The 12,209-nt window shown below is 46.5% G+C and overlaps 2 protein-coding genes across 4 annotated transcripts in view; both read left to right on the top strand.

The window, feature by feature from the left end:
- Nucleotides 1–12,209, top strand: part of PRDM11 (PR/SET domain 11) — an 86,121-nt gene that overhangs the window by 49,915 nt on the left and 23,997 nt on the right. For all 3 annotated transcript variants that reach the window (XM_027837902.1, XM_027837903.1, XM_027837901.1), the window contains exon 5: nucleotides 6,302–6,369. In XM_027837902.1, the coding sequence (XP_027693703.1) occupies nucleotides 6,302–6,369 (68 nt within the window). The remainder of the gene's footprint in view (nucleotides 1–6,301; nucleotides 6,370–12,209) is intronic.
- The window catches only part of LOC114024758 (myb-related transcription factor, partner of profilin-like), a 7,730-nt gene continuing 4,125 nt past the window's right edge, over nucleotides 8,605–12,209 (top strand). Inside the window, exon 1 of the mRNA XM_027837904.1 lies at nucleotides 8,605–10,152. Coding sequence (XP_027693705.1) covers nucleotides 9,735–10,152 — 418 coding nt within the window. The 5' untranslated portion in view covers nucleotides 8,605–9,734. The remainder of the gene's footprint in view (nucleotides 10,153–12,209) is intronic.

Raw genomic sequence — 12,209 nt, 5'->3', positions numbered from 1 at the left:
AGAATGTCAGAGCTGGGAGGGACCTTAGAACACAGAATGTCAGAGCTGGGAAGAACCTTGGAACATAGAATGTTAGAGCCAGGAGTGTTCTTAGAACATGGAATGTCAGAGCTGAGAGAAATCTTAGAACACAGAATGTCAGAGCTGGGAGGGACCTTAGAACATAGAATGTTAGAGCCAAGAGTGTTCTTAGAACACAGAACTTCAGAACTGGGAGGGATCTTAGAACATAGAAAGTCAGAGCTGGTAAGAGGCTTAGAATACCGAATGTTGGAGCCAGGAGTATCCCTAGAACACAAAATGTCAGAACGGAGAGGGAGATTAGATGTTATCTGATCCAGTCCCTCTCCCCTTTTTTGTACAATAGGACATTTTAAAAAGGCTTTTTCCAGCTGTAAACTTATGATCTTATGATACCAAGTCGTAGAGAGACAAGGACTTGTCAGGGTTCCATCGCTAACTAGGGAAAAGAGCCCTAACCCTCTCCCAAATCTCCTGACTCCCAGTCTGGAGCTGTTAGCACACTGTGACTCTTTCTGAAGAAGGGTGTCCCCATGAAGCTTGAGCCAGGGTTTTAGGAGGCAGAGGCAGCCCTCTTGCGTATGGGGTTGGTGGACTGGGGGCACCTCTTCTGCCCAGCTGTGACAAAGGCAGAAATGGCCCGATTTCAAGACCAGTGTGGTGTCAGAGCTAGAGCCTTGACCTTGGGGCTGGCAGATTTGGGTTTGAATCGCTGCTATACTGTGTGCTTCCTGAAGGCCCTCAGACAAGAAATGAGGTTCCTTCTCTGGGACTGAGGTTTCTCATCTGTCAAATGAGATTGAATGGACAGTCCTGAGGGCTGTTGCAGCTCTCCGTCTACAACCAGTAGTACCTTCCATTCAAGCTTTTTAACTCACATCTTCTTTTAAAGGCACTGGGGTGACAAAAATGAAACAGTCCCTGCCCTCAGAGAGCTTACATTCTTCCAGGGGAGATGACATATCACCATAATGGCCATTTATGTGTCTCTTTGAATGTTCAAAGCACTTTACCATGTTATCTCATGGGATCCTTCCAACAACCCCCATGAGACGGAGACTCTGGGAATTACTACTCCTGTTTTAAAAATGAGAAAACTGAGGCTCAGGGAGGTGAAAGTGCTTGCCTATCCACAGTCACTCAGTTAGTAAGGTCAGGGTTTGATCCCTTGCCTTCAGAGAATCCAAGCCCAGCACCTTTCCCCCAGTACTGTGTTTCTGGAGCTGACGATAACTGAGAGAACGTTCAGTCCATGCCCCTTCATTTCACAGAGAAGGAAACTGAGGCCCGAGAGGAGGAAGTGATTTATCTGAAGTCGCCCAGCTAGTCAGGAGCAGAACCCAGACTTTAACCCAGTTCTTCTTTCTCCAAGTCCAGTCTTCCTTCCTCCATATCACAACGCTTCTCTACTCTGTATGGGGCCAGATGTTTGAAGCTTCTCTTGGTCAAGTAAACAGGCATGTCCTAAGTGCTTATTGTGTACCAGGCACTGGGCTGAGCAGAGAATATGAGCACAAGACAAAGAGAGACAGTTCTTACCGTCAAGGAGCTTACATTCAAATGGGGAAGACCACACGTGAGAGGCAACTGATGGGGGGCAAGATGAGGATGATGGAGAAAGAAGACAGAGCATGAAGAGCCCAGAGAGGGATGAGAAATGAGCATGGCTGGCCTGAACCCTTCACCAAAATGGAGACACTGGGAGGGACTGAGCACTCAGGGGAAGGGGCGACAGGAGCAGCCCAGCCAGAGGTTCCCTAACCTGTAGACTGGGCACCTCAAGAGCACTTACTTGATGATAATGATGATGATGATGATGATGATAACTCACCTTTGTATCATAGAATTGTAGCATCATTTCAAGCTGGAAGGGACTTCAGAAGTCATTGAATCCAATCCTCTCATTTTACAGATGAGGAAACTGAGTCACAGAGAAGTTGAAAAAGTCGATAAATCACTTTCTTCCCAACAACCCAATGTGGCAAGGATTGTGGGTATCATATCTTTTATATTACAGATAGGGGAACTGAGGCTTAGAAAGGCAAGTGATGTGCCCAGGGTCACATAGCCATAATGTGTCAAGCTCAGGTCTCTTGACTCTCAATCTGGAGCCCTTTCAGTCATACCACACTACCCCTCAACAGCTCAGATTTCCATAGTGTTCTTAGGTCTGTCAAGTGCTTTCTTCAGAACACCTTGTGAGTCAAGGTATACTGGTGTTATTATTCCATTTACCAGTGAGGTAAAGTGAATTACCCAGGATCACATCACTAATAAAGCATTGGGGAGCTAGGACACCAGTTGAGGCTGTCAGATCCTAAGACCAGTATTCCAGTCTGGGGCCCACCATCATCCCCTCCACAGTTTCTTGGAATTGTCAAGAGGAAGGATAGCAGAAGTGGGGGCTGATTCCCTCCTGAGGCCTCTTCTAGTTCTGAATCAATGATCCTGTGATTTCCACCTTGCTTGAGGTCTTGTTTCAGTTCCAGCCTCTCTCCCCCAACCTCCCATTCAGGGCCTTTGCTACCATTATTTCCCTACACAGAGGATCTCAAGGCTTTGGGCAAATGAGCATCGGTTTCTTCTCACAGATAGGTTGGAGATCCCCTTTAAGAAGAAAAAAAGAATAACAAATAAGCGCAGTGTTCTATTCAAATGTCAAGTATCTTCTGAAGCTCCCAGGTACCCAGGCTCCTCATAAGCTCTTATAAACTATTTCCCCTGTCTGAGATTATGCTCCAACATGGGGGTCATCACCAAGAGACAAGGAGTTGATTCACTCAGCAAGCCCAGTCAGCCAACATTTATTAAGCTTCTACTAGGTGCCAAGCACTGTGTTAGTTGCTGAGGATACAAAGAAAGGAAAAAAAAAACCAGGCCCTGCTCCCAAGGCATTCATGGTCTTAATCGTGGGAGGGCACATGCAAACAACTATGTGCAAATGATGTGTTCAGGATAAATTAGAGAAAGATTTAGAGTATTGGCATTAAGGGAAATTGAGAAAGGCTTCTTGGAGAAAGTAGAATATAAGCTAAGAACTGAAGGAAGCCAGAGAAGCCAGAAGGCAAGGATGATGAGGGAGAGAATTCCAGATGTAGGAGACCCTGCATGAAAATGCAGAATTAGGTGGCAGTTAGGTGGCACAGTGGATGTAATACCAGCCTTGGAGTCATGGGGACCTGAGTTCAAATCTAGCCTCACACACTTACTAGCTAGCTGTGTGACCCTGGGCAAGTCACTTAACCCTCCATGCCTCCAAAAGAAAAAAAAAAGAAAGGAAAAAAGAAAATGCAGAATTAGGAGATGGGAGCATTGCATGTGATAAACAGCAAGGAGAACTATGTCACTAGCTTGCAGGGGACCTGGGAAGATGTTTATGAACAAAGGAGGAGAATCATAAAATGGAGAACGTTAGAACTGTGAGAGACTCTAGAACAAAGGCGTCAAGGTTGAAAGGCCATTGGAGACTTGAGGGTCCAAGCTGGAAAGATTCTCAGCGAGTTTTTAGTTTTTTTGTTGTCAAGGCAACAGTCCAGTAAGCCTTCTCAGACTAATGTTTTTAAATTCACAACATAAAATACATAGGATTACAAAAGAAAGCAATTATGTTGAAATATAATTATCTAAAAAAAATTTAAAAATTAAAACTAGTTCATGGATCTCTAGCTTAGAACAGCTAGAAGGCAACTTGGAACATTCTATGGTAGGTCAGAGCTGGGAAGGACTTTAGAACATGGAACGCAGATTATCAGAAATGGAATGACCCTTTGAGATCACCTAGGCCAACTACTCTGTTTTACTGATTACACAGAATCTCCAAGTTGGAAGGAACCTTAGAACCCAAGTCCAGCCCCTACCGGAATAGGAATCTCCCCACATATACCATCCAATCTGTGTTTGAAGACCTCTAGAAAGGGAGAACCCTCTTCCTCCCCAGTCAACCCATTCCACTTGGGGATGGCTCTAATTGTTAGAACCTTTTATTTGACATCAGGCTTGAATCTGCCTCCGTGATCACCCCATCCATCCCCTCTGATTATGCCCTGCTCAAATATAACAGCTGTCATAGCCCACCCTCATCTTATGGGCTTATAGATTTAGAGTTGGAAGAGACTCCAGGCATCATCTAGTTCAGTCCTCTAACTTTACAGAAAAGGAAGCTGAATCCCGTAAAGGTTAAGTGAATAACCCAATCTCACACTGGTAGTAAGTGGGATTTGAATTCAGGTCCTCTGGCCCTAAATCCACCACTCCTACCATACCGTGCATGCTGATCTCCAGTTCCTTTCACTTCCTGGTTTTCTTCCCCTGATTGATCTTCATCTTGCCAATATCCATCCTAAAAACCATCCATCAGCAGCATTTTTTAAATTTTATTTTTTAACATGAATTTAATGAGCACCAAAGAAGAAGGGAGAATGGAATAAGCATTTATATAGTGTCTACTACATGCCAGGCACTGTGCTAAGGGCTTTTACAAATATTATCTCATTTTCAAAGGAAAACAAAGTGCACATTCCCGTTTACAATGTTGAAGAGAAAATGGGGGTTGCTAGACCAATCACTGAGCATTTAATATGTGCCTACTGTGTGCCATGTACTGTGTGAGGAGCTGAGATGTTTCACCTGTACCTTTCTTTATCTGCCTGATCCCTCTCTGGTTGCTCCAGGAACTTCACTTATCCTTCTAGCATCATACAGAGATTGAGAAGGGGGCTGACAGGGATTTGTAACAAAAAGAGCAACTCAGACTTAAATAGTGCTTTATACTATTCCCATCCCCATCATACAGATGGGAAAATAGAGGGCAGTTAGCTGACAGATTGCACTTTTCTTAGCATATCCTGGATGTTCTTGTAATGTAGCTGGCCCTAGGCCAGGCCATGCTTCATGTCCTAGCTGTCTACCACTGTCATCTTCTTTCTGTCCACATAAACATCCCACTTCCCCACTCGTGCATCCTTTCAACCTCTTACTATGGGAACCATAATTAAATCAATGACGTGCCATTTGAGGCACCTGGATGGTTCAGTGGATAGAACTCCAGAGCTGGAGTAAGGAAGACCTGAGTTCAAATCTAGCCTCCCTCAGATACTTACTAGTTGTGTGACCCTGGGCAAGTCACTTAATCTCTGTCTCCCTCAGTTTCCTCATCTATAAAATGGGGCTGAAAATAGCACCTATCTCTTAGGATTGTTGGTCAGTTCTTGGCAACAGGCCCCATGATGGCTGAACCTTGACCTCATCTTTATTTTTCACAAGGATGCCTGCATTGTCTTCAAAACATAGGAAACACCATCTTTCGTTGGGTGTCGGGCCAATAAGGTAATATTGGTAAAACATTTTTTTCTTTCTTTTTTTTTATTTTTAGGCAATTGGGGTTAAGTGACTTGCCCAGGGTCACACAGCTAGTAAGTGTCAAGTATTTGGTCTGAGGTCACGTTTGAACTCAGGTCCTCCTGACTGCAGGGCCGGTGCTCTGTCCACTGCGCCACCTAGCTGCCCCATTGGTAAAACATTTTTGCCAACCTTAAAGGACTATATAAATGCTAGCTAAGATTATCACCATTGCTTCTAGAATAGTTGTAATTAGATTGCCCAATGCACCGCTCACCATCTCTGTGGCTTCCTAGGCCAGATCACTCACCACCACCCCATGTATGTATTATCTCTTCTAGTAGAATGTAAGCCTGGTAGGGGCAGAGACTGCTTTACCTTTATGCCGCTAGCATTTAGCAAAGGCTGGAGACACGTTGTTATTCTTGTTCTTATTGAGTCATTTCAGTCATATCTGACTCTTCATGATCTCATTTGGGGTTTTCTTGGCAAAGATATTGGAGTGGTTTGGTATTTCCTTCTCCAGCTCATCTTACAGATGAAGAAATGAGGCAAACAGGGTTAAATGACTTGCCCAGGGTCACACAGCTAGTAAGTGTCTGAAGGAAGCCAGATTTGAACTCAGGTCTCCCAGACTCCAGGCCCAGCACTCTATCCACTGTGCCATCTTGCTGCCCAGATTGGGGACATAGTAAATGTTTAACAAAATGCCTTCATTCATTCATCCAGGGCAGGGCTTAGAATGTTGACCTCTTCCATAAGACCGCACAGCCATGCTGGGGACCATTTGCAGGGAGTTGTCCCATGGAGCTGAGCTCAGACAGGGTGGGCAAGAGAGGGATTCTCCATTCTGAGTTTGAGGGAGGCCCTCGGCAGTGGTGGGAGGAATTGCCTTGGTCTGGTCCTGCTCTGGTCGTGCCAGACTCTCTCTCTGCCTTTTCAGATTGTGGACAAGAATAGCCATTACAAGTCAATCGATGGGACAGATGAAACCAAAGCCAACTGGATGAGGTGAGTCCGGCTCTTTGTCCTGGGTGCCTCCTCGTCGCCCCCCAAGCGAGGGAGTCAGGGAGTGTGGGGCATGGGTGGGAGTGATCATGGCAGGGGAAGGGCCTACAGGGCAGTAGCTCCATCCTCTCGTCTCTTCCCATGCTTTGGAAATACCTCACTCAGTGTGACTCTACTTCCTGCCACTGTCTAGCCACAGGGGTCGGAAGAAATGGCTCTGATGCCATGGGAACCCTGAGAATTGGGAAGAAATGAACTGACTGCTAGCTTTCCACGAGGCTTTCCTTAAAGGGGTTGCTGCCAGGCAGTAGAGGTTCAGGCCTCTTGGAACCAAGGACAGGAGAAGCCCTCCCCCCAGCTTTCTGGGGCTGTGTACTGCCTTGCTGCCTGTGTTCTGTTTGGGAGAGACCAGCCTCTTTAGGAAGCTGTGGATGAAGGTAGGGAGTGAAGCTCTCCACCTCAATAGTATGTCCCACAGCCTCCCCACTGTTCCTTAATTTCTTCTGCCACTCAGGGGATGCCATCTTTGTCCTGAAACTTAGTACCCTTTAGGGTACCCTAGGCACCCTCTGTAGCTCTCATAGAGTCGACAGGCTATGTGGATAGGCCACTATTGTCAGAGGTTCAGGGGACTTAGGGCTAAGAAGCATCTTTAGACCAACCCCCACATTTCACAACTAAGGAAACAGAAGCCAAGAGGTCACCAAGATCACCCAGGCAGTAAATGGCAGAAGCAAGACTGGAACCCAGGTCCTCTGATTCCAGAACCATCAATCTATATCTGTGCGCACAGAGCACTTCTCTTGCAATGGCTGGGGTGGGGGAAGGAGGAGGAGGTGGCTCTTTGGGAGCTCTGGACTGTACGTCAAAGCTATGTTCAACAGCAATCCTAAGTGAACTCAAGCAGGATCCTAGACCAGGCTGAGAAATTCCCATCTACCCACAGTGGTGCCACGGGCATAGCTATGATGTCTGGCACATGAGCAGTGAGCTTGACCTCTCAGGTTGGGGGCGGGGCACCACTGGCCAAAGTATATGAGTGTGGACAGAGGAGAGGGGGGCAAGCTCACGTAGTCTGGCTGCTCTCTGTTCAAGGTATTAACTGCAGTAGGGAGGTCCCTAGAAAGAGAACAGCTGGGGAAATGCAAGGGAGATTGGTGGGTGGGGGTGTCAAGAAATGGGCTTGACGCAAATGAGATGAGACTGCTTGGGGGAATTGGAGGCTCCCTGGTTTCAGGGGCACTGCTGCATTGGGATAGCTACTATTTTGACTGTCAGAAGGAATAAAAATGAATTAATTCCAGGGAGGTGAGTCAGTGATAAGGGTTAGAGAATTCTTCTCCAGCCTTTTAAAAAGCTCATGTTTATATGCACTCCTGAGCATGCAAATAATAGTAATGATGATGACCATGACAATCATGAAGACTTTTTAAAGGTTTGTAAAACACTATGTATATGTATATACTAATCAGAACTCATAATATTTGTGTATGTATATATCAGATAGATAGACAGATAGATTAGATAGATAAGGATAGACTGGATGGATGGATGGATGGATGGAAGGATGGATGGATGGATGGATGGATGGATAGATACGTAGATACATACATAGATAGATGCATAGGTAGATCAGAGCTCATCTCTATGTATAATCTTATTTGGTCCTCACTATAACCATGTGGGATAAGCATTATTATTGTCCCCTTTTTACAGATGAGGAATCTGAGACTGAGAGAAATTAAATAACTTCCCCAGGGTCACACAGCTAGGAAGTCCAAGGCAGGATTCAGACTCGGGTCTTTCTGAGTCCAGATTCTGTGCTCTGTCCACTGTACTCAACAGCTATCTGTTCTATGATATCCCCAACAAGTGGAGATACATCTTTCCACTCTCTGGGCTTGCTTGAGACCACCGGCTTTCTTTTTAGGGGCCAGGAATCCTGCCTGTATCCAGCAACTTGGGACTGGTTGACTGGTTGGCTTCCAGAGAAACAAGACCTCTCAGGAGAGCCGGGTTGCTAACCTCCTTCACTTTTTCCTTGTGCCCCCAAAATGTTGCTGCAAGTGGAGATCCTTTGGAGTCATACATAGGATCTACAGGGGACCCTAGAGGCTATTTCATTTAACTCCCTCATTTTACAAGAGAGAAAAAGGATTATAGGATTAGGATTTTAGGTTTAGAGCTAGAAGAAAGTTTAGAGGCTCTCAAGACCAACTGTCTCATTTTACGGAAACAGAGAGGTTGAATGACTTACCCAAGGTCATGCAAATCATAAGTGGCAAAGCCAGAGTTTGAACCGAGGTTCTTTGGTCGCATGGGAAGCAAGTAGTAGAACTTCCTTATGTCCCACGTCCTCTGCTTCCCAACCCATTGCTTGTCTTCATAGTTCCAGAGCTGAGCACTGTGCCTGATAAGTAGTAAGTGTTTAATAAATGCTTATTGACTGACTGGCTGATTCCATGAGGAATGAATGAGACTGTCTGCCTAGTCCCTTAGCTTGCACCATGGTTTCTACAGATGAGCCAAGCTGTGGACTTGGCCTTGGTTCCCTCTTTTCCCTCCATTTTCCTTGACATCCTTTCTTAGGTAGAGATCTTGGTGCTGGTAGAAAGCCCAGCAGGGCTGCCCAGGAGACTGCTTCTCATATTGAGTATTCAGAAAAGGTCTTGCTGAGGACAGGCAGGGACTGTGAGCTTCCTGAATGTTCCTGCCCCCATCCCTGCTTAGGTTTGGGAAGTTGGTCAATGTGGAGCTTGGCTCCTGGGCATCAAAGCTCAGACATGCCCTCATTTTACCAATGGGACATCAAATGACACCAAGTGAAGCCTATTGCCAACTTGCCCTGTCTCATGTTACCCAAAGCCTCCCTTGCATTCAAATCAGGTGCCTTCCTCCTTTTGCCGTTGCTTTCTTGGTTCTTTGGAAGGTCTCTTGTCATTGTGAGTCATGCCACGTGATTGTAGCCACAAGGCTAGCAGAGGTGGTGAGTTGCAAAGTGACTACTTTGCCCCTGGGGGTGCAGAGGAAGGATTCTGGCCATATTCTTTTCTTCGGGGCCTCCAACAGATACTACACAGCCTACTTCTTAATCAGAATTCCTAAACATTCTCGTTTCCTCAAGTGCCTCTCTGACCCATTCGTCTGGCTGCAGTTTTTTCTTGGATTTGGTGGTCCCCTCTATCTGCTGGGAGAAGAGAGAGGGGGCTAACTTAGACAGGAGTGGTGATGAGGGCAAGAAGCCAATTCCTGTCGGCTCCCCCTTGGGGAAGTCCAGCAGTTTAGGTAGGAGCAGGAACCCCTTTCCCCACCCCTCATTGATTTCTATTTACCCAATTGTGCTTTGCGGGATATTCAACCCAAGGAACATGACATCCGTGACTGAACGTAAGAGGAAGCCTAAATTCTCCAAGGATGAGCTGGACATTCTGGTCACTGAGGTGACCCACAACGAAGCTGTCCTCTTTGGGAGGGAGACCATGAGGCTGTCCCATGCCGACAGGGACAAGATCTGGGAAGGCATAGCTCGGAAAATCACCTCTGTTAGCCAAGTGGCCCGCTCAGTGAAGGACATTAAACACAGATGGGATGATCTGAAGAGGCGTGCCAAAGACAAACTGGCCGCCATGCAGAAGTCGCTGTCTGGCCCTGGCGGCGGAAGTCACCCCCCCACCATTATCCTTACTGCCCACGAAAGAGCCACTGAGTCCTCGTTACACGCCTCCCACTCAGTCCATGGCTTCCCAAGAGCAGATCTGAATGGCGTGGACAGCCCTTCAACTAGCTGTAAGTATCACTTCTTTAACCTTCTTCCCTGTCTCTGTCTCCTGCTGACTTCTCCCTCTTCTCGCTGGGCCTCTCAGCTCCTTCTGCCTCCTCTGGGCTTTTCCATCTCTCTCTGCCTTGTCCTTGTTCTCTCTCCATCTTTTCTGCCTTCTCACAGTTCTCTCTGCTCTCTCTCTCCTTTGTCTCGGCCTTCTCTGTCTCCTTTTTCCATGCTTTCCTTTTGTCTCTCACCAATGTTTCCACTCATTTTTTTTTCTGTCTCTCACAAATCCCTTCCTGCATATCACACAGATTGACTCTCAGGCGAGGGTTTGGGAGAGCAGAGTATCCTGTTCTAGTCTCCTGGAGTCATTTGGGACTTTGATATCATTTGAAGTTGCTGAGCATGTGAGGGAGCCCATCCAGGGACCTACCTCTCTTCCCATCACAGGGCTTCCAAAGTCTTCAGGCTCCACTTTGGTTCCATCCCCACTGTCCTTGCTGAGGGCTACCCTTCTTTAAAAACTGAAATATCTTCACCAGCTATTGAGAAATTAGAATGAGGGCAAGGGTGAGAGTTAGAGCATGGGGAGCCCAGCTGATGGGAAGTTGACTTTTGGAGACCTGAGCCTCTTGCCCAAAGCCCCATGCCAATGGAACACAGACTTGGGGCCAGGTTGGACTTTGTCTGGAAGCCTATTCATAAGAGCATAGCTTTTGAGTTGGATGTGAGTTTAGAGACCATCTGTCCCAGCCTCCTCTTTTTTTTTTTAAACAGATGAGGAAACTGAGGTCTAGGGAGGTTAAGTGATTTGCTCAGGATCAAAACACTAATATCTGAGGTGGAATTAGAACCCAGGTCTTCCTGATTCTTAGTTTAACACTTTGCACTTTGCATGTTTCATGGTCTCAAAAGTCACTCCTTAGAGCAGTCATCTGAACCTGTGCTGGCTTCTTGGTGTAAGATAGATTAGAGATAATAGGATCATAGATTTCTAGATAGAAGGAATTTTAGAGACCATTAAGTCCAACTCTACCCATTTTGCAGATGAAAAAATTAAGGACCAGAGAGGCTAAGATTGTGACTTATCCAGCATCATATAAGTATTAAGTTTCCAAGGTGGGATTTGAACCCATGTCTTCCTGACTCCAAGTTCAGTGCTCCATCCACTACGCCATGCTGCCAGCACTCTACGACCCTGCCCAACTACAGGGTACAAAGAGGAGAGATCGAACTCTGACTCCCTCGGCCCATCAACTTATGAAACTCCCTTCCTAAAGAGCAGGTCCCTCGTCACTCACTGGTCGTGGATTGTGTGGTCTCCAAGATCTTGACTTTGGGGCTAGGACTGTGTGTATGGGTGTGTATCTATCCATAGGTGGCATGTTCCCCAACGAGATAAGAGCAGTGCTGGGGTGATAGGTGAGATTGAGTCAGAGTGTAGTCTCTGGAGACTGACTGCAGCTTGGAAGTTTCCCATTCTAAGATGGTGGAGAGACCATGGAGCCCACTGGTGTGGAGGGAGGTTCCTATCTCAGTCACTGAGGGACTCTGTGCTTAGCTAGTTCTCTTGCTCAGGATGGCCTTTGCATGTGGACTAGGGGATGTGAAGGGCCAGCCCCGAAGGAGGACTCCATGGTGTGTTTTTTCCTTAGTCCTACCTCTGGTCTCAGAATCTGTTCTAGTGACCGGGAAGTGGTAGTGGTGGGGATATTAGACCTGGAGGTATGGATTTCTACTGTTCTTCACCATCCTGTGTCCACATACAGCTTCAAAAACAATTCCTCTCTTCCCTCCGCTTCCTTTTTCCTACCCTAACCTCAGTGGAAACTGCCATTTTAAAGCTGCAGTGTCCATGTGGCCATGAGGTGGCACCAAAAACCTTACTAAAAACCACCCAAGGCTTTGGAGTCCAGAGAAGTGTGAACCATTTAACAGAATCACAAGACATCGAAGCCAGAAGGGGCCTTCAAACATATAATATGGACCATCAGGACTAGAAAGGAAATACTGAACACAACATGTGAGGACTGGAAGGAGCCTTAGAACATAGAATGTCAGAGCTGGGAGGGAACTT

This window comes from Vombatus ursinus, unplaced genomic scaffold (assembly GCF_900497805.2).
Source record: "Vombatus ursinus unplaced genomic scaffold, bare-nosed wombat genome assembly UNPS02014822.1, whole genome shotgun sequence".
NCBI lineage: Eukaryota > Metazoa > Chordata > Mammalia > Diprotodontia > Vombatidae > Vombatus > Vombatus ursinus.
Note: the sequence above shows the minus strand (reverse complement) of the source record. Positions and strands in the feature narration are given on the sequence as shown.